This window comes from Pollicipes pollicipes, unplaced genomic scaffold (assembly GCF_011947565.3).
Source record: "Pollicipes pollicipes isolate AB1234 unplaced genomic scaffold, Ppol_2.1 Scaffold_4219;HRSCAF=4965_pilon_pilon_pilon, whole genome shotgun sequence".
Taxonomy (NCBI): domain Eukaryota; kingdom Metazoa; phylum Arthropoda; class Thecostraca; order Pollicipedomorpha; family Pollicipedidae; genus Pollicipes; species Pollicipes pollicipes.
The window spans coordinates 2,691,798-2,715,798 of NW_023596448.1; the positions used below are offsets into that span (position 1 = coordinate 2,691,798).

At 54.9% G+C, this 24,001-nt stretch overlaps 3 protein-coding genes across 3 annotated transcripts; 1 reads left to right on the forward strand and 2 right to left on the reverse strand.

Annotated features, from left to right (window-relative positions):
• Positions 1 to 8,497: 8,497 nt before the first annotated feature.
• On the reverse strand, positions 8,498 to 9,894 carry LOC119095330 (sulfotransferase family cytosolic 1B member 1). The gene has a single exon (XM_037218186.1). The coding sequence runs from the start codon at positions 9,756 to 9,758 to the stop codon at positions 8,784 to 8,786; it is 975 nt and encodes a 324-aa protein (XP_037074081.1). The 5' UTR covers positions 9,759 to 9,894; the 3' UTR covers positions 8,498 to 8,783.
• A 1,268-nt stretch (positions 9,895 to 11,162) lies between these two features.
• On the forward strand, positions 11,163 to 14,640 carry LOC119095337 (calcium load-activated calcium channel). Its single transcript, XM_037218192.1, has 5 exons — positions 11,163 to 11,401; positions 13,058 to 13,135; positions 13,455 to 13,629; positions 13,999 to 14,143; positions 14,465 to 14,640. Exons 1-5 carry the CDS (start codon positions 11,341 to 11,343, stop codon positions 14,549 to 14,551), a joined length of 546 nt encoding a protein of 181 aa, XP_037074087.1. The 5' UTR covers positions 11,163 to 11,340; the 3' UTR covers positions 14,552 to 14,640.
• A 1,281-nt stretch (positions 14,641 to 15,921) lies between these two features.
• On the reverse strand, positions 15,922 to 23,860 carry LOC119095327 (FAD-dependent oxidoreductase domain-containing protein 1). The gene is made up of 10 exons (XM_037218183.1): positions 23,602 to 23,860; positions 22,921 to 23,150; positions 21,506 to 21,619; positions 20,799 to 20,894; positions 20,489 to 20,561; positions 19,780 to 19,925; positions 19,205 to 19,338; positions 18,314 to 18,429; positions 17,559 to 17,673; positions 15,922 to 16,417 (listed from the first exon to the last, which is right to left on the reverse strand). The coding sequence occupies exons 1-10, from the start codon at positions 23,761 to 23,763 to the stop codon at positions 16,278 to 16,280; spliced, it is 1,326 nt and encodes a 441-aa protein (XP_037074078.1). The 5' UTR covers positions 23,764 to 23,860; the 3' UTR covers positions 15,922 to 16,277.
• Positions 23,861 to 24,001: the final 141 nt, after the last annotated feature.

Below are 24,001 nucleotides of genomic sequence, written 5' to 3' on the forward strand. Positions count from 1 at the left end.
TCCAATTTTCTTCTCCCCGTTCTTTGGTTACGGCCACATTTTGAAATGTCAAGTCGTAATCCGTGCCGCTTGGGCAGTTACATTTAGCCCAGTTCACTCAACGGATTAATGGTGACGCTTCAATGATTGTAGAATGCGATTGTGCTACAGTTGTTATGCTTGCTTTTGCAGCACGAAGTTGTTGAAATGGGTGCGATCGTATTTCATATAAACAACTGTCATAGACATTTTATTAGCACATCACCACCACACGCAAACCGCTCACATGCTAAAGACGGACGGTCATTCACGTATGACTGCACACATCGTCGTTCCAACAACATGGATCGTCCTGGATAACAACGCAGAAGTGCGTCGAGCTGACTCCCGTCCAAGGGGATGTCATCCGTTTCGTTATAACGCTTTCGAAAAGTGGCAACATCCAGCTGCGTGGGAAAAGAGACACTCTAGACACAAAGCCTGCATGACGTCATGTACACCATATTTGATGACGTCAGTGGCACAGAAGCCTCTCAATTAGCCAGCTGACTGCTACACCAACCCATTAGTGTCAATGGCTAGTATGTTTGGTGGCGTGCAGCTGGCGCTTCCCGGTTGGACTCTGAGTGAATGGTCCACGATTTTGTCATGCAAACACTATTCTGGAAGGAAGATTGAATCTCGGAACATTTAAACTTCATCATAATTTTATATTTTGTTGTGAGGTATACATAACGAGGGATTAACATCATGCGACGTTTGTAGCACATCGCGTATCGCGCTTGCTAGGCGTTTCATATCTGTTGCTTGTGATCAGTTGCCATGACTGCAGCTTGTCGGATGGATTTCCTGTGCAGTATGCTTTGAACGATTGGTAACATTTAAAATACTCCACCTGTGAGCATTTCATTATCCATATGTGTGCATGCTATGTGTACACTTATTGATGGTAACACTCATGCTTGATGAACATGCACATGCTTGATGGTAACATACCATATTGATGATTTATCTGATTGGGTGTTAGTAATGGTAAAAAACATGCGCAAATGCAAATACACATCTAAACTGAACTATACAAGCCCTGAAGTACAAAACACTATTGATTGTAGCACCATAAGGTCCATATCATGCGGTTTTACTGTACTTACCTTACACCATCACTGTGATGACAAGAGTGGGAGCTGTTACAGATCAAAATTGCAAATGTTCTTATAATCATACCTATAGACAGACCGAATTCTGCAAGTTGATCCGTTCAACTCTTCCACCAGGCATAAAAGACATAGACATGCCTAAGGCTATCTAACGACAAACTAGCTTTCAACAAGAATGATCATGGAATGCAATGCACCACAAACGCCGCATGGCATATAACCCCGTGTTATATAATCATACAAGCAAAAACCGTGCATAGTGATGAGGCTATACTGTTCCAGAACTCACTGTTCATTCCAGAAATGTGTGCGAATAGCGAAATAACGGATAATGTCTTCTCAGTCCAACCAGGAACCGCTAACCGCACGCTACCAAAACGCACTTACTATTCAAACTAATGGGTTGTGCAGCAGTCAGCTGGCTAATTGGGAGGCTCCCGTGTCAGTGACGTCATCAAATATGGTGTACTTGACGTCATGCAGGCTTTGCTTCCAAACTACCTCTATTCCCACGCAAGCTCGAAATGCCCCTTTTTTCGGACCGAAAGGTTCCACCTCGTTTGATAGACTTGCTCCTATTTAATGATGGATCCGCCCAGTTCATTTATTGAGGTGCAGTCACATTTTATGCGCCAAACTGTATATGGCATGAAGCGAATAACTATGACACGCAGACCGAGACCAGCGCTGCACAGTCAATGTGTGACACCACCGTTGTATGAGGTGCTGCAATACAACGCGGAGTCTGTGCGGCAAGGTTTAGTTCCAAAGTAGCAAGACTTGTATGATTCCGGGGTGATTTGCCTCAGAATCTAACAGGCACATGGAGTAGGATTGAAACGAGAAGAGGGTTTTATTTTCGAGACGAAATTTATATAACGTGTTATTCCTACACCGGGCTCCGTTCCCAGCTTTGCATAAACCCTCTGCTGAAATATCCAGTGGTTACGGCACCGCCCTGTCCAATCATGCCCTTATCCACAAATACTGTGGGCCTCTATGCCTACACGCCACCAAGGTGTCCTGGCAGAGCTGTTTTTTACTTAATAGCTCTCCATGGCTATGAGGTTGATCCGGTGTTGCTAAGAATGAGGCCTTGCGGTGTTGATGAGAATGCTGGCTATATATAAATAAAATATGTTATGTATCAGACTCAGCAGTTATCTGATACACGCTAGGATGAAACAGGATGATCACGATAAAAGTTTGCGCTTATGGTGTTTTGAGGCATTACCGTGCATAGTGCGTATACACTTTGCACGGTAATGTCTGTTCTTCAGCAGTGCACAGTGCACATGGACTACGTTCTATTGATAGACATATGACGGCAATGTTAATGGAAAGATGATGATTGTAGTGCTTTGATACAAACCATTCAAGTGATTTGCTAAACCAACAAAGTGCCTGATTTGCAAACTTGCAAAGTGCAAAGCACGTGGTGGCCAAGGTAGGGGATCGAGACCACACCGACCATGGCTTCGGTGCGCAACGCTTAGCTGGGACGGTGATAACTACTCACGAATGTAGATGAACAAGGCTCTTAAATTTGTGCGCCAGCGAATGCTGCCATCCTCTCTGACCACAGCTCCCATTCTGTCAGTGTCGCTGTCCGCGTTGATGGTGATGATCGAAGGTCCCATGGCTGGCATGTACGGCATGGTCAGATCAAAGGAGTAACGATCACCTTCCTGAGTGATGGTGGCGATCCTAGGACGAGGCTCCGCAGCCATTACCGGTTCGCTTCGAGGGACTTCGTACCGGAAGGCGACGGAGTCGCAGCAGAATATCTTGAGCTGGTAGGTGTCCTCGGTGCCGAATAGGCGGATGTCGTCTCCCAGACTCAAGATGGAGTGCGGGTAGATGTCTGAATCCTGCTCAGTGTTGTAGGAGAGAACGGTTTTGGCGGTCGAAGATGAAGGTTCTCCGGTCCTGAGCAGACGAGTGAAGCCGGGCATGTCAGTGGACATCTTACACGCAAGGGTAAGTGATTGGTTGTTGAGCCAGCCGTACACTTGATCAATGTAGGATCCGTACTTGCCAGCGGCGTCGAACGTCTCGTAGATGACACGACAGGTTGACCGCCTCCAGGTCGGTGCAGACGCGACCTCGGCAGGCAATCGCCAGGCTCCAGACAGTCTGAGTCGCGCCGGCAGAACTGCCCGTGCTGCGAGCGCTTCGGGCATGATGAAGTACCTCCAGTCCTCATCCGGCGTCGGCGTCAGGGTGGCCGTAGCTTGCCACGCTGCTGAACAGCTGACATTCTCCGGTAGAATCCTTGAAGCTAAGACTGGCGCAGGCCGAGTCCTGGTGGCAAAGGCCGCAGCAGGCGCAGCTGCCGCCGCCGCCCCGCTGGCACGGTGACGGTGTTGATCAGCGCGGATGGGGCAAGGTGGCCTGTGCTCCAGGCCGTCGTCATGCAGGACTCGGCAACATGACGAGTCCAGAGCACCATGATGGCCTGCCATGACGTTAACCAACCGACAGCACCCGGAGAGAAGCGGCATGCCGTATCTGTGCGCTGTGTCGGCTACAGTAGAACAGACTCTTGTCCCAGACTGTGCCCGCAAGAGGTGGTGACAGCCAAGGCACTGCCTTCCGTTCTCCGCATATCACCTAGCTGTTACGTCCTTGCTGGTCGTGCTAGGAGTGTCCCCGACCCGCTCCGACCGATGGTTTTGACCGGATCTGACGCACGTGACTTACAGCTTAGGGATTGGACCGCATGCGCGAATCGATCCGGATCGTTATCGGCCACAAGCTTCGCGACGCATTCTTTTGCAGCAACAGTGGCACACTCAGGATAATGGTTTGGGTATTAACCCAGCGACATGGACCCTAGACGGGTTAGCTCATCCTATGGGATGTACTATTTTGTTTCCGAGCTGCTGGAAGCATTGTTCTACCCACCCCTTTGGCACGCTCCTGTCAACGAGGACCAATTATTGCCTGAGCCGTGTCCAGGCGGCAAAACGGCTTCGGTGAATAACGCTGAGGTCGCCATGGGAATACCCACTGTTGCACATGCAATAACTCGCCGCGGCAACCGCGACTGGTCGTGTGTTGGGCGCGGTGCTTTAATGTCGGCCTTGCCAGTTTTGAACGACGACCGGGTACTCGTGTGACAGATCAGCGTGCTGCTCAGAAGAAAAGCTGTTGGTTTATAAATGATGCTGTTAACAAACGCAACGACGACAGTAGAACAAACGATCACACGACTTGTGTTTGTATTCTGTGTGCAGTAGATCAAGGTGCTTAACATCAAGATGAGATGAAGGCATGGACATGTCATGGGACGGAGGGGCGCGAGAAGGCTTTTGTATTTGAGCCTTTTAAAGATAAACACGGCACTGAATTCTTCAAGACGGTAAACCTGCGGCGATTGTACGGAAAGCTGCACCATCTTTATGGGGCGTTCCCGGGGGCACCACCAGGGGCACGTCAGTCTTATGATCCAGGTGTACGCGGACATGAGCGAGTGACATGGGTGCCTCTGCATGACGCTCATGTCAGGTGATAGTGGACAAAACATGCGAAAAGGGGGAAGTTGGGCTCAACAACTGCGAGGAAGGGACCAGTAGAAGCCTGGAATACGCTCCACCTATTCGTGTCATCTACAAGGGACCAGTAGATGGCATGAATGACTTCGTCTACGAATGACACCTTTTGTCACTCGGTGATGTTCGGCTTCCACTCGAGTTCTGCCATGCCTCCTTGACATCTGAAGAAAATGGCTAATCGATAAGGCCATGACCTTGTACGCTAGCCAAGGTGAACACCCGCATATAAACGGCTTATCAGGTAAGGACGATACGCCACGAACCGATAAATCCAAGGCAGCGATAGAAAGCGATCGAATCACAGCGCGTGTAGGCATTTTCGCCCGCTTCAGAATGACACTGTGAGCTTTTGATTTTTGTGGGAACAGGTTGTATAAATATGACAATAGTGTTGACATAACAGACTGCTCTTGCAAAAGTTTGCGTAAGTTACAAAGAAGTGACAGCGTAGTTTTCTGGGTAAAAACGAGAAAAGCCTGACCTGGATTTATAGATATGGATAGATGCGAATGGTACGGTGAGATACTCCTATGTGATGCAATTACTATATTGTTCAAACATTTCCTTATTGTAGCTATGTAAGCGATGATGCGGTTTGCCATGGATCTAAGCCTACATTAAATCGGAGAACAAAAAAAAGCACTTTTCAAATTTTAACTAGGGGTCGTGCTAAGCTGCTGTCTTTTACTCTGTCGTGGCCTTCTGTCGGCATGGTGCTGTCGTTATGCTGTCGTTTTTCTCGAAGATACAGTTATAATGCCTTTATGTTATTTCCTCCAACACCGTAGTGACTGTGCGTTCTTCCCAACTCGCATTTTGTTGTAGTGCTTGCGTGTTGCTGACAGCTTAAATCGAGGCTATCCCACCGTGCTGTAGACATGCAGTCCCCGGCACAGAGCACGTCACGCGCGTTCCATGCCGGCTGGCGTAATGAATACTATCCTAGTCAGGGGCGTGAAACGGGATCAGACCCGTCCATTTGCATGCCCTCAGACACTCCTGACGGCGGTACACATGTGCTGACTCGTGGACCCATCATCAGCACCGGCGGGGTCGTGCGTGCCCTGGGACCACGCCTGGTGTCCGCGCGGCGGGAGGAGGGGGGGGGGGGGGGGGGGGGGGGCAGGTGGCGATGCACCGAACGCGCGCTCTGATCGGTGTCGTTCGTCCTGACCTGCGACAAGCCCAGATAAAAGCGGCGCCGGTGGCAGAGGCGCGTCCAGGACTCCAAGCGGGGGTGCAGACGGTCGAGCGCTTTAATTCGCCGCTAGGTGAGGTGCCGTCACCCTTGGTCAGAACGGGCAAATAGCGCGCGAAATTAGTGGACCCAACTCAGATGGGCACTTTCGGACATTCTACCAAAATGAACAAATTGGTAGTAGAAACAAGAACAAAATAAACGGAGGCCGCACGCAAGTGGATTAGAGGCCTAGTTCTTCGCTGTATCTGCCCCTTCGTAGCCAGTGGCCTGATTTAGTACGCCATTCGGTGGGTCCTTGGCCACCGCGTGGAGCCGCAACGTGGGACCACGACATCAGGAAGTCCGTACTTAAGAATTATGTACTTACTTGCGGAAAACATTTTACCGATCATCAACAGCTTGGCAAGTTAAAAATTGGGAAATGGCGCAGGCTCGCAACGAACCAGCTGGACGAATAAGGCTGTGGCCCAGCTAGAGCTACAGCCTTATTAGTTCAGAAAATTAACACTGGTTAAATGAGCATATAGATCACACAGTGCACTTAACAGCACATTCGCAGCGCAGTGTTTTCACTGTGCACTTTATGATCAGATTGTTTTTATAAGGAGTTTGATGGGACCTTGTAACGGCCTGTTTGATCAAAGTGTGTCATTAAAATGACTACTGTAAAATTTACTGCATTAGACTGGCCCAGGCGCATGCAATAAACTGCAACATTTTCAGCGATGAAAGGCACCCACACCGCACCGCATCGCGTTGCAATGGTTTTAATCAAGGGTCGGGGCTTCGCAAAGCACGGCAGCCGCAAAAACATTATGCGTTAGGATCACAGCATTTCAGCGCTAGGATAACCTTAAAACGCAGCTGTTGTAATCTTCGGGCCCAAGTCCTCGCCCGGCAGGCCTCGCCAGTTACACGCTGGACGCTGATACCTCCAGTCAGACGGTTTGAGACATTCGGAATATTTTGTCACGTCGTATGCTTTAGATATATGGAATAGTTTTGCATGTCGCGTGCTCTGCACAGACTTGAAGCTGGCGCTCGTGAAGGATTTCCCCTGCTCATCGGGAAGGCCTGCCTCGTTAGGCGGAAATGAAACCCGCGTGCTGATACCGTGCCTGGAACACTTGCCGAGTTTGGCCTCAGCCTCGAACCCACGATGCTGGACGAGACCAACGTGCTTGAACAGCCGTTATCTGCGGCTCGCTGAGCTGCGAGCCGCGGACTGCACGCTGGACTTCTTCACCGCTTGGCGTTCGCGATCTGATGTTGTCGGAAGCATGGCCGGCTATCCCTTCACCCGGGGCAGCGGTCAGTATCGCTCGCGTGGTACGGTATCGACCCAATGCCGGCGGGGCAGCGCACCGGAAACAACCTCCATATGCCTCCGGTGCTCAAGTGTATCCCCATGCGTACCAGCGAGCCCAATGCCCTCAGTAATAGGCCGCCGTTGTTTTTGGCTGCTTCGATCGTGCCTGTTGCCGCTTTTGGCTGGGGCGTGACGAGGGTCTTGACCGGCCCCCTGCGCCGCCAAAAGCAGTAGCCAGCACTGCTGGCATAACGTCGGAGTTGTTTTATTAGATTGATATGCCATGCGTATGTACATTCAAATGGACCCATAGTTTAGTATGTCATGGCCAGTTTGATCACGAGTTAGAAATCTTGCGGTCGTTGTAGCATAGGCAGTAAGTAACACATTTATCACAGTACCATGAGCACCGTATGAACATCACAAGAACCCCACAACCTATCATATCGTACTATATCATCACACATTATAGCATTATAAACATACTATGTTGTCGATGCAAGCGTGTTGTGCATAGGCGAGTTTTCTTTGGCTTAAATGACCTATGATTCGTCCTGTATCATGCAAACATCCTCTCGGTTAGATGCACACCTTTTGATCAAGGAATACACATAGGCACCCACCACCAAGTGCCTAAAATCTCCTCCAGTGTTCACAAATTATCCTATCGTAACTTCGATCTCGCAAATTGAACAAGTCATTCAAACTGAACCCTGCTAAGCTGGGTGGTGTGACTTAAGCCTTGTGCCTACACGCATTGTTACTTCAAAAACCAAGACTGGCACGGCTGCGAAGACAATCGCGTTGAGTAACATATGCCAGTGTTATGCCGACCAGGTGGTGCGACTTTTAATAAATGCAACCAGACCATAACAGAAAAATATCCTCGTATGCTTTCCGTGTAGAGGATTAGACATGGCTTGACCTCCGGATGAGCAATGTATGTTTATAATCGCGTTACAATTTACCGCAATAAGATAAAGCAAATAAACGTAGGACGGTCGCTTCCAATTCTTATCTGCGACAAAAGTAGGTTAGCTCGTTACCGGATAAGTAAACACAACATGAAATCGACAACGACCAGACAAAATGGTCAACACTCATAATCTGTGACAGACGGGGTTTTTCATTTTATATGGGGTCTGTAGAGGCATCGAAAACTTAGCTACCAAGCGTCATATCTTTAGCGATTGTGAAGTTTTATTTCGGAATAAACCTCAGTGTGGCCTCTTCTAGCGCACTCATCCTGCGGGAAATGATGCATGGCAATACATGAAATAACAACAATCTGCTCTCGTTTACTCTCCATGTAGCAAGTGTGTATTACATGATTCGGAAATACATCCAGAACGTCAAATACCAAACTACATCTACAGCACTGCTAATACCATTCCTGCAGGTCCTCTCGCAGCACTCCACGTCAGCACGCAATCTACGCTCGCGCAAAAACGCCGCACACGAGGGTTCCGGTGCAGTCACCGGTCAGACACACCTCTTCCTCAGTGCAGCGCGCATGCCGACGCTTCCGCGCACCGCAACAGCCCGGTCGGTGGCGACACACGCCTCCTCCGCCACCGCCCTCAAACCGGCTCGTTGGCCCACTTGAGGAAGGCGTCGCCCTCCTCCTCGGTGAAGTAGTTCCTCCAGTCGCCCACCTGCCCCTTGCGCATGAAGGTGCCCTCCTGGCCGGCGGTGACCAGGCCCTTCTTCTCCCAGTGGCGGAAATTGGTGCCGGGGTTTTCCTTCATGGCGCCGAAGCTGGTGTGCCTCACGATGCTCTCCACCTGGTCGTCGGTCACGGGCCGCCCGAGGAAGGCGGCCACTCGACGGACGACGGACGCGCGGTCAGCGTGCAGCTGCTCGTACGTCACGCAGAGCACGGTGTCGGAGTGGCGCAGGTAGCCCTGCACGTGCTCGCGGTAGGGCGCGTGCATTACCTCGCCCCGCACGAAGCGGTCGCGGAGCTCCGGGAAGGTGCCGCGGTACTTCTCGTAGTTGACCATGCGGGAGAAGTGGTAGTAGGACACGCAGACATCGCGGGGGTCGCGAGTGACGTAGAGCACCTTGGCGCCGCTGGTGTGCACGCTGGGCGGCAGCAGGTCGTACATCAGGTGCGTCTTGATGAGGCGCGGGTCGTCCATCTCGTGGACGGAGCGCATCTCCATGTTCACCGCCGACGGCATGTCCAGGAGGGGGAAGCGATACTCAAGCGGCGTGTCGGCCTTGCCCCCGGCGCCTGTCTCGCCGTGCACGATCCTCCACACGATCTCTTGCAGCCAGGTGGTGCCCGACTTGGGGAAGCTGGCCACGAAGATGTCCGTGGGACGCGCCTGGAAGCGCGCCCAGTGCTCGACGCAACCGTTGACCAGGTGGTAGTTGGTGAGCACGGTGCCACGGTGGCGGAAGTGGCGCACCAGGGGGTTCTTGTAGTTGGGGTCGGCCGGCAGGATCTTCCAGTCATCCGGTACCTTCATCTGGGCCAGCTTGGCCGCCATCGCCTTGGCATGCTGCTCCCGTCGAGCTGTCTCCTCGTCTGTCGCGCTCACGGTCGCCATGGCAACACTTGCTGTTGTCTGCGCTGTTGCGCCGCTGGTCGAAACAATAAAAACCAGGTGCCTTCCAAAGCCGAACTTCTTACTTGCCAAAGACCACGGGCTATCTCACCGGACTGTCTTGCTACCGACAGACGAATGTACCGCCCGACGAAACTCGTGACTTACTGACAAGAGCGAGAGCGAGATTAGGTTTCCCTCAGCTCCCACTGATAGCAGCGGCGCGCGCCATCCCACTGGTCGAGCTTGAGGACTACAACACTGAGGCCTGGCCGGAAACTCACACTGCTATGGCCAACTGCAAAAACCTACACTCCAGCATTATTATAGCTAAAAAGTGTAAGTGTGCGTCAATGAACAGGCGCATATGTAATTATCTCTCATTTTCACGGCTTAGTGCAACGCGGGTACCATGGCCTAAAGCACAATAATCACTTGATTTCGGTGCTATCCGAGCAGAAAACCTGTTGAGTGTGCTCAATCCGCAGACAATCTGATCATCAGCATGCCAAATGCGAGATTGTGGTGTTGAACTTTGAATCTCCGAGAAACTTCCTGAAATATACGGATTTCTGCAACCAGGTATTCTTAGGTCCTTCTCCGGGTCAGCCAACACTTGGCGACGGTCGGTACAATAAATGGCCTGCACGGTGTGTTGGTTAACAGTAAGACTATTAGGATAGCGGAGCAAAAAGTTGATCTGGATCAAGTGTAATACATCATAAATTATGTTGAATTAAGACCCGCTGGATCCCGGCGGGATCAAGACCGGCTGGATCGCCAGCCGGATCAAGGCCGGCTGAAGCACCGGCCCGATCAACACCGGCTGTATCACCGGCGCCGGCACGGACCACCGACTGAGAGCGGCTCGTCCAACAGTCCTCTGCCTGCTGGTGTGCACGGCCGCGCTGGCAGCGAGCGGGCGGTGCGGCACCGCAGCGGTACCCTAGCTACATATTTAAAGGCAAGTCTAATGCATCGTTTTTTCCTGTTCCTTAAAGTGAAGGTGCTTATGAAGGGAGCGAAAGGAGCCGTTTCCAGCGGCCCTTCATTCATCGGTGCCGTCGCCTTGCGGGCGGGCGTTGTGGTTGCGCTGTGGGTTACCGCGGGACCCATCTCGTCTGGCGTACGGTAACGCCTGAGCTCAGTTGGGCGCGGCTGGCTGGGGCAGAATGACGTGGCCACGGGGTCGCTGGAATGGTGCGCCGGAAAGAGCGATTCGCATCTCCCGACGCTTTGACCGTTCTTAGCTTTGAGCGGTGCTCTGGAGTTAGGGAATACGAGCACACATAGCTGCATGATAGGCAGCAAGCAGCACTGTGTATGATGCGGGGACACATAAAGGAAGAAAAAACATTACAAATCATGTACTACATTTATAACACACATAAGACAAATAGTGGCCTCGCCAAGATGCATTTAGGGTACAGTGAAGCGTGAAGTTGCTGGAAGTGTTTGGTGTAGTCGTGTTTGGAGTAACGTGGCAAATAAATAAGGATATTATCTCGTGCAGGGTAGGAAGGTGGCAGCTACTTGACTTTAAAGACAAGGATTGTCAAGATAGTGCCAAACCACTGCCTACGACATGTTTTCTGACACCATTCTTATTGTTTTTATATCAATATGCACTGCATTGTTTGGAGAAGGTAAGTATGCAAACGTGAAGGGGTTGAAATATGTTTGAATTACCATGTCTTGAAATATGATAAAATATATACAATCAGCACCAACGTAAGTCATGACACTAAGGTGTGTTGATATGGTGGTCTAGGTGACCAGATTTAATCAGAACAATTAAGTTACATCAGCATGAGTCCAAAAAACTGCCTGCATCATGGTATTTTGGAACTTGGGTTAAAATGTGTCACTGAACAATTCTGCATAGAAAGCATCAAAGTTGGGTGTATTTGTGATCCAGTGACATCAGACAGAAGCTTGATCCAATATTGCTATTATATGTTAGTATTATGGTATATGATATGGTTGGGTTATTTATATTTTTCATAAAAAACCTGCTAGATTTATATTGCCTAGCTTTGTTGATTTTTTTTACCCCAATTTGAAATTCACTGTGAATAAGTTATAAGTGATGCTTCCCAAACCAGGGGTGATATAAAGGAAAGGTAGAAATGCAATTATTGGGTTATTTTGTATATTGCGGACATGTGTGTGTGTCTGATATAAACATGAACAATAATCCACAACACATGAATGAGGACACTTATGAAGAAACAAGGCAATTCATTCTCATATTGATCTGTTGCACCCATATGTAAAAGTAAAACAATTTGTAGTGTGGTTCATCTGGATTTTAGAGTCAGCTACTTTTTGGAATACCGATAGTTATTCCTTTTGAGAATGTTGATTTTTCTGACTTGTAAGTATCTTTTCACCTTTTTATAGTGATTTTGCCTGTCAAACAATTATGCTATTTTTATGTGAATTCCACATAACACTACTACAGTTCTACTAACACTTCTACTGATTATGAAACAGGTTTGCAACCATGTCAAATATTAAAAAGCAGAGATAGTGATGTCTTTCTTTCTGTCTTAGGCAGCTGTCCCGTGGACTAAAAAGAGCAATAACAGAAGCACCACTACCAATGGCTTTCCAGTCATGACATAAATTGTAAGGCAAAATTGACAGAAATTCTCAGTGTGTGCAGGGGGGGGGGGTAGATGCATAACTATGCTTTATATATGTCTTCCCAGGTGTTAAATGTAAAGTTTCAGCTTTCATTGCTCCCACTGTCCAGCTGGGCTGCTGGGTGGCAACTTAGGGTGCTGGATGGTGCCCCAGCATGCCAGGTAGTCTAGAGTGATGGGTGGCACCTCAGAGTACTAGGTAGAGTCCCATGATGCTGAGTAACACTACCCAGGGTGTTGGGTAGTACTGCTGCTCCCCCTAGAGGACATGCAAATGCTCCTGGCTGGCCATACATAGGCAGTTCTTTTTAAATATTTTGAAACTTTTTTTCAAGATAATAGGAGCAAGTGATGGATTAGCCAGAATATATTCCTTTCATGCATTTTATGTCATTAACAACCATGCATTATACCTTGATATGGGATAGAATGCCGGGAGATATTTTGCCATCCTGAGTTGGGTGAAAAGTCCATAATTTTTCAAGGTGAGCATTGGATGCCACATCCACATTGGATTGTTATTACAAGCTTTACATCTGCACATCTGCATGTGTGAACTGGATCTACATCTGATGCATTTTGTGCTAGATGTTACACTGTTTTTGTTATATGTTGATGATCATCTAATCCTGTGGTATCATTCTTGCCTTCAAGGACTCACATGGCTGCTAGTTTACCGAAGTGAAAAGTATCAGAAGCTCAAGGCCGAAGTAGAAAGGCAGAGCAAAAAACGTAAGTTCGGCGTTTTGCGCGCGCGACGCATTCCTTACTTAAAGCTTCGCGACCTTTCACTATGAAGGGTAAACAGATGATGCTGACATTGATTATTTGTGCACCATTATTGGCCCAGTACCACCCGATATAATTTTTCGGACTGTCTTACCACTAACTACCTCCTGCCAGCATTGTAGGATGGACAACAGTGTTACTGCTGGTATTTGTCGTTTTGTGGTGCTTGAAGGCGCGCCAACTGCAATCGTCATGTAGCACGCGGCCTTAGAAATGTATTTGAGCGGGGCTGCAACATATATGTGATGTGCGTGTCCCGCAGTGGAGCGGAAAAAGGAGGCTAGGGGAGACGCCAGCGATCGGCAACAAAAGAAGAAGATCGAGAGGGAGGAAGAGAGGCTAAAAACCAACAGTCGCGAGCTCTCCATGGTCAAGATGAAGTCCATGTTTGCAATCGGTTTCACGTTCACTGCTCTCCTCAGCATGTTCAATTCAATGTAAGTCGACGCTGTGCGTCACGACGCCTCGCAGAACTGTCACATGTACAGCATATTCGGCGCAATACTGGCATCGTTCTCGTGTCTGCTCTTTCCGGACTACTAGTAAGACGTACACGCTGGACAGAAATGCTGTTCGATCAAGTTTGTATCGGCCTACGTCGACATGACTTTGTTTCTCAGGCGTAAAGCTCGATGATATGCGGTCGGTTGCACCTGCTCGTTGCGCCACCTCCATTCTCCGGCAGTGATGCTCAGTTTGTCATCGGTGCGGCGTGATGCTCAGTTTGCCACTGTCACACGATGACGTCACTGGCGTTGTGTGCCAGGCATTCATTGGCTGTGACGGCTTCGTCCATGGCGTTTCAGTTTTGACGGCCGGGTGGTGGCTCGTCTACCTTTCGAGCCGATCTCGTTCGTGCGCGGCTTGTCGCACCGGAATCTGGTGGGCGAGGACTTCAGGGACTGCTCCTTCATCTTCCTCTACATCCTCTGCACCATGTCCATCAGACAGGCGAGTGTTCGGCGGCGTCCTTCGCCCGCTCTCGCAGCGTCGATGGACGCCTTTCTGTCGATGTCGATGCAGATTTGGATTATGGAAGGGCCTCGATGGTTTCTTTTCGTGCACAGGTATAGTCCAGCTGCTTGGAAACGCAGTTAGTTTGTGCGTATGCCTAATCGGCGACTGTTTTGCAATGTATCCACTATCAATTTTGTTTCACGCATGTGAGCAACGTCACGGCAGAACCCGTCGGATCCGCAGCAGGATCCGTCAGATCCCTCCACGGTATCCGGGCCGCACCCCGACTGACAGCCCCTCCCCGTCGCGCTGCAGAACATCCAGAAGCTGCTGGGCTTCGCGCCGTCGCGGGCGGCCAGCAAGCAGAGCGGTTTCTTCCAGCCCCCGAGCCAGCAGAGCTAGGGCCGGCCGCGGCCGCCGCCAGCGGTGCTGGGCGGAAGTGGACTGGCGCGCGCGACGACTATAGCCGCCCGGGGGCCGCGTCGGAGGCACGTGGCGCGGCCTGCGCCCGGCGCGCGAGGCCGGGGCACTGGTGCAGCTGGCGGCGCCGTTGATCCGCTGCCTGTGTGGTGCGCGGTGCCGCCCGTACCCTCCGAAGGAGCGGGCTGGGTGGCGCGGCCTGCGCCCGGCGCGCGAGGCCGGGGCACTGGTGCGGCTGGCTGCGCCGCTGACCCGCTACCTGTGGGGTGTGCGGTGCTGCCCGTACCCTCCGAAGGAGCGGGCTGGGTGGCGTGGGCCGCCAGTGCGGTTGTTTGCCGATTGAATACACGCTGTGCGATTGCGTTCCGGCGTACCAATCTGCAGGCGGCCGCGCGTCAGGCGGGCGAACCGGTCTAGCGACGAGAATTTGGCGCGATAGAAGGCAGACGCCTGCCGCTCGAGACGGCACGGTATTCAGTGACGCACCGCAAATATCACCGTCTTTGTATTGGCTGAACATTTGACGAGCATTCATCTTCTAACGCGGCGTACGCTGCAGCACCGCCGTCATGAGGCCCCAGCGGCCCGCCGCTGCCTGGGGCGTCACAATGGGGCGGCACCAGCGGGACCCGCTGGGCACTGCTCTCCCCAGACCGGACCTCACCGGCCGCCCAACACGGCCTCGCCCGCCGGTACTGCTCGCGCGCCGCGCCCCACCCAGCGGGTGGCACTCATAACTGGCCGAAGACCGGCGGGGTCGCACGCAGCCATTGGGCCAGTGCCGGGACGTTATGGCCAAACACGACGGCTTGGCGAACCGTCAACGCAGAGGTGGGGTTGTCACGTCACAAAGGGTCGCTGACTGTGGCATGATTACGCATTCCACGGACATGAGTGGCGGAGTGCGGCCATGACGTCACTTCGGTCAGATCGCATGGTAACGCATCCCGTGTCCACGAGAGGCAGTTATTCATTCGTTAAACGGGATGCCGATTGTCAGATACCCATTATCAGATGTCTTTACCGCTGGGCGACTAGGTTACACGCACCACGATTCACCGGCGTCGCGGCGTCGCACCACCGAGTGCATCGACGCCGCAGACTCGGCTCATCCTGGGCGCTAACAGGTGCACACTACGTCATCGCAGCCGCCTACGTCACGGCCGTCCGCCGCTGAGCGAAGATCACGGCCTCACAAGTACCAGCCGTCGCAGGCCGACCCAGGGCAGCTCGCCAGCGTTCATGCTTTACACGCCGCGGCTTGTACAAAACAAACTGGCAAACCACACAGTACAAATTGCACGACAGGTCTAGCACGGGCAAACATTCCCAGTGACGGCTAGTCAGCCACACTAAGTTTGTCAAGAACTAGAAAGGTAACAACTGGCACAGCAGCCTGGCGCACCACAGCGACCTGCCGCGCTGCTGGTGGCACAGCTCTCCCCGCTCGGGCCGAGGTGGGCTCATCTTGAGCACAAGAGCCACCCTAGCACGTGACTACGGCTGGGCGCGCGGCCGGAGGTCCCACCCAGCCTCCGCACCGGGCCGGCCTGGCCGGGCGTCCCACCCGTCTGCCGCCTACATCGCCGCCCGCTGGGTCTCCCATCCGCCTCTGGGGTGCCCTTCCCGGAGCTGTCCCAGATCCCTTACGAGTGCGTACCGTCCCACCCCCGCCCGCCAGCCCCGCGTACCGCCTCGGCGGCTGTCGTCACACGATGTTCTGCTCCAGCAGCGGCTTGTTCTCCAGCACGCGCTTGAATCCCATTCGGGTGAGGTCGATGGTGCGGAACTCCCCATCCAGGATGTGCTCGGAGATGGCGCGTCCCACCGCCGGCGCCTGCTGGATACCTGCGGCCGGGCGGCGAACGTCGGAGGTCAGAGGTCAGAGGTCGGAGGTCCCGGGGTCACGCAGTCGGAGATCCTCTGGCGCTTGGTGGCGAGGGTCGGAGGCCGGCACCGCGGCCCGGCCGCCAGCCACGGACGGACGGTGCGGCTGTGGAGAGGGACATGGCGGCGGCGCGGGGCGGGGGCGGGCATGAATGTCGCGCAGACGCCGCGCCCACCACCGCCACCGGCGGATGGACTCCGAGCGTCGGAGGCCATTACCGCGGCCCGGCCGCCAGCCACGGACGGACGGTGCGGCTGTGGGAGGGACATGGCGGCGGCGCGGGGCGGGGGCGGGCATGAGTGTCGCGCAGACGCCGCGCCCACCATCGCCGCCGGCGGATGGACTCCGTCACTGTTGGAATGTGCGCTGGAACGTGACGGTATGGGCCAGACAACTCCCATTCCCACGGGACGATGGTCATCCCGATGTATAGCCAAGACTGCAAGACCACCCAGCGAAAAACTCGTTATGTACCGAGCGTCCAACAACGCCAAAACCACCTCGCATAAAAACCAGCGCCAGTATTTTCGCCCTGCCGGCCTCACTGTGTGTCCGTGTCTGCGCGTCTCACCATGTGTCTCACAATATGTCTCACCGTGTGTCTGTGTCTGCGCGTCTCGCCGTGTCTCACCGTGTCTCACCGCGTGGCTGTCTGCGGGTCCCACCGTGTATCTTACCGTGTGTCTGCGCCTGTGTGTCTTACCGCATGTCTGTGTCTGCGTGTCTCACCGCGTGTCTCACCATGTATCTCACCGTGTGTCTGTGTCTGCGCGACTCACCGTGTATCTCACCGTGTCTCTGTTTGCGTGTTTCACCATGTGTCTGTGTCTGTATGTCTCACTGTGTGTCTGTGTCCGTGTTTGTGTGTCTCACCGTATGTCTCACCGCGTGTCTGTGTCTGCGTGTCTCACCGCGTGTCTCACCATGTATCTCACCGTGTGCCTGTGTCTGCGCGACTCACCGTGTATCTCACCGTGTCTGTGTCTGCGTGTCTCACCATATGTCTGTGTCTGTGTGTCTCACCATGTGTCTGTGTCTGCGCGTCTCACCATGCGTCTCTGTCTGTATGTCTCACCCCGTGTCTGTGTCTGCGTGTCTCACCGTGTCCGCTGAAGCCGGTGGCCAGGAACATGTTGTGGTGGTACGGATGCGGTCCGATGATGGCGTTCTGGTCCAGCGTGTTGTAGTCGTAGAAACCCGCCCACGAGCTCTTCACCTGCGGAGCCGCGGCCTGTCAGCGGCGCCACCGGACGCGACGCTCCGCGTGCGTCACACTCAACACCGGGTGGGGCGAGGGCGAGAAGGGAACACACTGGCTCTTGTGTGGAGCGCGACGGACGTGGCGCGAGGTGTGGGCCATAACGCGCCAGCATCGTGCAAAGTTTCGGCTGCTGTGCGCCGCGACGCGTCTCTTTCCGCGCGATCCGACGGAGAATACGAGGCTACCAGCGGGGGCGCACACGAGGTGGAGGCGTACCACCCGCCCTCATCGCCGCGAATATACATGCCCCGGAGACATCGCTGTAATGAGGGAAATACCGGTGTCCGAAGGGCAGCTAACTTCGCACAGCTGAGTCGCGAACAGCAGCACCGCTAAGCGTACACAAGAGGCTCAAACACCCGACAAAACAGGCGTCACACGCGCACGCAACACCCTCTGTCGAGCCACAGCATGGACTGCTCCCATGGGGCCTCCTTCCTTCACCTATCCTGTGTGCAGACCTGACCACTTGTGCACCGGCAGAATGGCGGCAAGCACTACGGAACGCACGCGGCCACCCGCTCCCCCCCCCCTTCCCCCCCCCCCCCACACGCACACGACGGGACGGGCCGCCTCGGCAGAACGCGTCAGCTACCTTGAGGTTCTCGAACGAAGGCACACGCGCCGCCAGGTTGGCCCAGATGTGCGACTGGAAGTAGCCGTGGTCCACCTCCAAGTCACCAGTGTCCGGCTCCGGGTCGTCGACCGCTCCTGCGCAGCGAGGTCACAGGTCACACGCCGTGAGGGCGCGCGTCGCGGACAGCTGGCACGCGGCACGAGCGGCGAGCGACGGGAGGGGGGGCTAGGCGGGGAGCGACACGGAGAGCCAGGGCGGAGAGAGAGGGCGGGTAGCGTCACGAAGGGTGCGAGCGGGGAGCGACGGTGGGCGCGAGCGGGGAGCGCCGCGGAGGGTGCAAGCGGGGAGCCACGGAGGGCGCGAGCGGGGAACGACGGAGGGCGAGGGCGGAGCGGACAACACAACCTGGGGCGAACTGGGACGCAGGGCTCAAGCGACTCGAAAACCAGGCGGATGAGGTGAATCATGAGTGGATTGTGGATGTGTGTGACATTACTAACAACTCAGGTCCCAACACAACAGCAGGGTGGCAACACGATTCATATCATTCTGTATTTGGGTCAGTATAGTGCTAAAAGAACATGACATCTTTCGCTACACGCGCCTGTGTTGTGTGAACCTCCAGCTTAACTAACAGTGACCCTGTAGTAGCTCACCCACACGTGCCCATTCGTATAAGCTAGACCATCCGTACCCCGTAAGGGAAAAAGGCAAACAAACGTGCGCTAGCTGACGCGTTTGTAATCATTGTGCAGACTGCAACCTTTTAACAGCGCCCTATGGACTTCTTTCAAGAGCTTCCAACACCGTTCGCACGTTTCCTGAATGTCCCTCACGCAGGGCTCACGACGCACACTTGGCAGGTCAACAGCGCGTGGCGCGCGGCAAAACTGGCCGTAGCCGCCTGACCTGTGGGAGACTTCCCGCAGATGTAGTGGCCACCGAGCCCCTCGCGCCGGAAGTACGTGCCCGTGGGGTCCACCAGCAGCGGGCAGTCGAGGCCCGGGCCGTCCGGCGAGTGGTAGAAGTAGACGTACCGCTTCCTGGCGGCGGAGGGTGGCGCGTCATCGGCCGTCAGCTGAGGACGGCGTCGGCGGGGCCTCCAGAGACGGCAGTGACGAGGTGGCGTGAGCGCACGGGTCATCAAGTGGGCGCAGACGCACGGGTGCAGCCCACGCCCCGGCGGTGCCCGCGCGTACGTCAGCACACCAGGGGTCGAGCGTCGTCCGGGACGGCATCACACCCCGAACACGCCATCAAAGGTGCGAGTACACAGCTTGGCGGAGCGATATCACACGCAAAAGACGCAAAACTGATCACACACGCCGCCTGGCGCACATCCTTCAGTCCCGACCTGAGCGGCATCCCTTGAGACCAAAGGTCGCTACGCCAACAATGACGTCACATGTGTGGCCGTTCAAAACGGCGCACCGTGCGCGCCGTTTCACCCGAGCTCGCCGGAGCGCGCGCCGGTGGCGGCGCACCTGGGCTCGACGGGTACGGGCATGGCCAGAAGGCCCTCGCCCTCGCCGATGCCGGCCAGGCGGGCCACCTCGGCCGTGTTGGCGCCGGCTGCCGTCACGAACACGGCCGCCTTCACCGTCTTCACCTCACCGTCGGCCTGCCGCACCTGCGGCGACCGGTGTGACGTCACTGTGGCGTCGCCGCCTCGGCGCAGTCCGTCAGCTCACCGAAGCTACGTCATTGACGTCACATGAGAAACGCCGTGAGAAGCCCGGCTGATGCGACTCGGCTACGCTGACTGGCACCACGTGAGAAGCACGGTCCGACTGCGCCACACTGTACCGGCCTGCTGGCGTTGTGCGCCCCCTGAACAAGGCGCATTTAAAGAAAAAATGGACTGACGTCCCGCGACGAACAAAGGCTGGCTTCCGCGCCTCGGCCACCCACTAACACCACCTTAAACGCGCGACTTGACAAAGGTGCTCTTCGGATGCAGTCCAACGAACGCCATTTCCGGTAGATGGCACCAGCCTAAGGTGCCCTTACTAATCAAACGTAAACTCAAATACATACCGGCACATACGCATTTCCTATCACGCGGAATAAATAACATGACGCCACAAAGCCCTTCGCCACAGCTCATCCCAGGTCGCATCCAGCGCCTAGCCACGGTCTGTGACACCATCCAGTGAACACAGTCACCAGTGCTCGGCTCGCGCCGTGCCTTACCACCACCCGGTCCAGGACGTAGTTGCCCCCCGCCACCGACTGCCTGCCCGCGACCTGCATGTTCGCCACGTATCTGTCGACACGGCTCAGGTCGGCCACCACGCTCCAGTACAACAGGGCACGAACAATGTCCGGTACAAGTAGTGGCAGTTTCACGAATGACTCGAGCGGTGGGTGACAACTGTATCAGAGCATCAAGCACCAACCGGTCTTGAACGTGATCGATGGCGGCTGAAACAACGTCATGATCGTGACCACAGGAACCCCTGCGACATCAGCGAGATTAACTGAGCGTGAGCAGCGCACTTGCCTGGACTCGAAGCCGGCCGCCTCGCCCTCCACATACTCGACCCCCATGTGTGTGGCCTTGCGTCGGAACGCCCGCAGAAGCAAGTGCGGGTCAAACCTGCGGCAAACGCCAGTGGTTTCTGTGAATTCAGCACGTGAGCCCAATGGTTTCAGCAATCCCCTGAAGCCATTCTGGGTCAGCCCAGCCACAAGTCGGGGAAAGGGAGAAAATTCCTACCCCGTTCTCCGCCGTGACTCTGACCACTAAGGCGGGCTGAGTCCTACCCACGCCACTCGCAAGTGAGTACACAACAGTCTCCCTTTCCCCTAACCATGTCACGCAGGTGGAAGTGCAACAGCAGGGAGCGCACGAGCCACTTATCGCTATCAACAGCGTGCATAGCCAGTCCGGAGCAAAGAGGCGCGCGGTGAGAACAGAGCACGCTTACTACTCATCGTTCTCCGTCTGTGATAAGCAACATGGCGACTGGTGAGAGCGGGAGCGAGCACGCGAGCACACGTACCATCCCTTGTTATCCTGGCCATGGCACGCGAACACACGTAGCATCCCTCATTCTCCTGGTCATGACATGTGAACACACGTACCATCCCTCGTTCTCCTGGCCGTGGCACGCGAGCACACGTACCATCCTTCGTTCTCCTGGCCATGGCACGCGAGCACACGTACCATCACTCGTTCTCCTGGCCGTGGCACGCGAGCACACGTACCATCCCTCGTTCTCCTGGCCGTGGCACGCGAGCGCCACGCCGTCCGTGTTGACCCAGGGGAAGCGCTCCTTCATCCGGGCCGGCGTCATCAGCTCCACCTTGGCGCCGTTCTCACTGTCGGGAGCCGAGCAGGCACGGCGTCAACGCCTCACGAGCGTGGACAGCGGACATCAACGTCTCACGAGCGTGGACAGCGGACATCAACGTCTCACGTGCGTGGACAGAGGACGTCAACGTCTCACGTGCGTGGATAGAGGACGTCAACGTCTCACGTGCGTGGACAGCGGACATCAACGTCTCACGTGCGTGGACAGAGGACGTCAACGTCTCACGTGCGTGGACAGAGGACATCAACGTCTCACGTGCGTGGACAGAGGACGTCAACGTCTCACGTGCGTGGACAGAGGACATCAACGTCTCACGTGCGTGGACAGAGCACGTCAACGTCTCACGAGCGTGGACAGCGGACATCAACGTCTCACGTGCATGGACAGCGGACATCAACGTCTCACGTGCGTGGACAGAGGACGTCAACGTCTCACGTGCGTGGACAGAGGACATCAACGTCTCACGTGCGTGGGCAGAGGACGTCAACGTCTCACGTGCGTGGACAGAGGACATCAACGTCTCACGTGCGTGGACAGAGGACGTCAACGTCTCACGTGCGTGAACAGAGGACGTCAACGTCTCACGTGCGTGGATAGCGGACGTACACGCATATTGCACAGGCTTGCCACGAGGGTGTGGACATCTGAGTGCAGCCAGGTTATGCAACATGTGAAATCCTTGATAGCCATGTTCGGGATGGTTTATTATGCACATGAGGTAGCACACAGGATAATCCAGTATGCGCCCACCAGGTGCAATGTGGGACAGTGAGATGTCAGCTGACAGCATGTTGCAATATTTAATTAGTCAGAACCAGGTGTGGTGCAAACATGGACCAAGGCTATAGTATCCATCGTGAGAAATATTCAACACTAGCTAGGCAAGGCCAGGCCAGGCCAATCTAGGTCAGGTCAGGTCAGGTCATGAAGGTCAGGTCAGGCCACACCAGTCAATGTAGAGAGGTTTACAGGCCAGGTCAGGTCGGTCTATAAACAGCTTAGGCCAGATAGGGTATGGCACAGGCACATGGGTAACATGAGATACAAACCTGCATGATATGACACACACTCCACTGGCATGACATGTACATCTAGATGACATGTCACACACACTCAGCTGACACAATGTGTACATCTGGGGATATGGCACGCACACTCGGCTGACATGGCACATACATCTGGGTGACAAGCCACATACACTCACACCACATGGCATTTACACCCCAGTGACATGCCACACATGCTCAGCCGACGTGATATGTACATCTGGGTGACGTGGTACGCACACTCGGCTGACATGGCACGTACATCTGGGTGCGGTAGTTCTCCTCCAGCCGGGCGGCCCGGTCGGGCGCGGCGCACATCAGGTACCCCTGCGGGTGGAACTGCACGTCCGGCGGCTCCTCGCCCTCCACCGCCAGGAAGCGGTTCACGTTGCGCAGGAACTGCGCCGAGAACATGGACATCTGGATGTTCTCGGGCAGTGAGAACTGCTGGCGCAGCCCGCCGACCGAGAGCGGCGTGGACGCCGTCCGGTACTGTGGACAGGTCGGCGGCGGGTCAGCGGGGACAGACGCTGGGGAAGGGGAGGGGGACGGGAGGCGGAGATCAGCCGGTCGCCTATCAGGCAGTCACGCAGCCATCGCCAGAAGCTTTACTAGAAGCTGGTGGCGGGGGTTGGCCAGTGTGGCTGGATCGCGCATGTGGAATGACATTCAGCCTCAGCTGTATTAGCTGTGTATCAAATGTCTTCATGTTTCATTCCTTTTTCCCAATATCTACACGAAATCGCGACGTTCACATCCGGCGAAAGACGCGGGTGTGTTCACAGCCGGCGAAAGGCGCGGACGCACTACCCAGTCAACACAATACCACATCAACACCTGACTAGAGCACCACGTCGCTTAGACGGAACACAACCATCCCCGGCCCTCTGTTCGCGCCAGCACCACCGACACCACATTTCCAGTCCTGACCCCCAGCGCTCACCGTCGAGTCGCGCTCCACGACCACCACCTGTACCGCCGGGCCGGCGCGCAGCTTCAGCCAGAAGGCGATGGCCGAGCCCATGATGCCGCCGCCGATGATGCAGACGTCGCAGTGGGACGGGTAGTGGGTGCGGCTTTGGTGTCCCTCCCACAGGAAGCGCATGTCTGCCTTGAAGAGGCGCGCCACGCGCGAGAACGGGTCCTCTGCCGGCGGCGCCTTCTCCCGCGGGATGGTCTGGCCGGGCAGGCGGGGCGCCGGCGGCGACGGCGGCGGCGCGTCCTCACTGTCCGCCGGCCGCGCCCGGCTCGTGTGCAGATGGCACGAGGGGCGCGCGCCGCCGCACGGCTCCAGCTGGCGGCGGCAGCGCCACGTGCGCCGCGCGCAGGTACGCAGCATGGTT

What these genes read in the sequence shown, in the direction of transcription:
- LOC119095327 (XM_037218183.1), bottom strand. Translation starts at nt 23,763, where the DNA reads ATGCGCTTCCTGTGGGAGGGACACCAAAGCCGCACCCACTACCCGTCC. An exon ending in TCGTGGAGCGCGACTCGACG is followed by an intron (nt 23,151 to 23,601) that starts GTGAGCGCTGGG and finishes ACCTGTCCACAG; the next exon opens with TACCGGACGGCGTCCACGCC. An exon ending in CTGCGGGAAGTCTCCCACAG is followed by an intron (nt 18,430 to 19,204) that starts GTCAGGCGGCTA and finishes CTCGCTGCGCAG; the next exon opens with GAGCGGTCGACGACCCGGAG.
- LOC119095337 (XM_037218192.1), top strand. Translation starts at nt 11,341, where the DNA reads ATGTTTTCTGACACCATTCTTATTGTTTTTATATCAATATGCACTGCA. An exon ending in CACTGCATTGTTTGGAGAAG is followed by an intron (nt 11,402 to 13,057) that starts GTAAGTATGCAA and finishes CTTGCCTTCAAG; the next exon opens with GACTCACATGGCTGCTAGTT. An exon ending in GCACCATGTCCATCAGACAG is followed by an intron (nt 14,144 to 14,464) that starts GCGAGTGTTCGG and finishes GTCGCGCTGCAG; the next exon opens with AACATCCAGAAGCTGCTGGG.
- LOC119095330 (XM_037218186.1), bottom strand. Translation starts at nt 9,758, where the DNA reads ATGGCGACCGTGAGCGCGACAGACGAGGAGACAGCTCGACGGGAGCAG.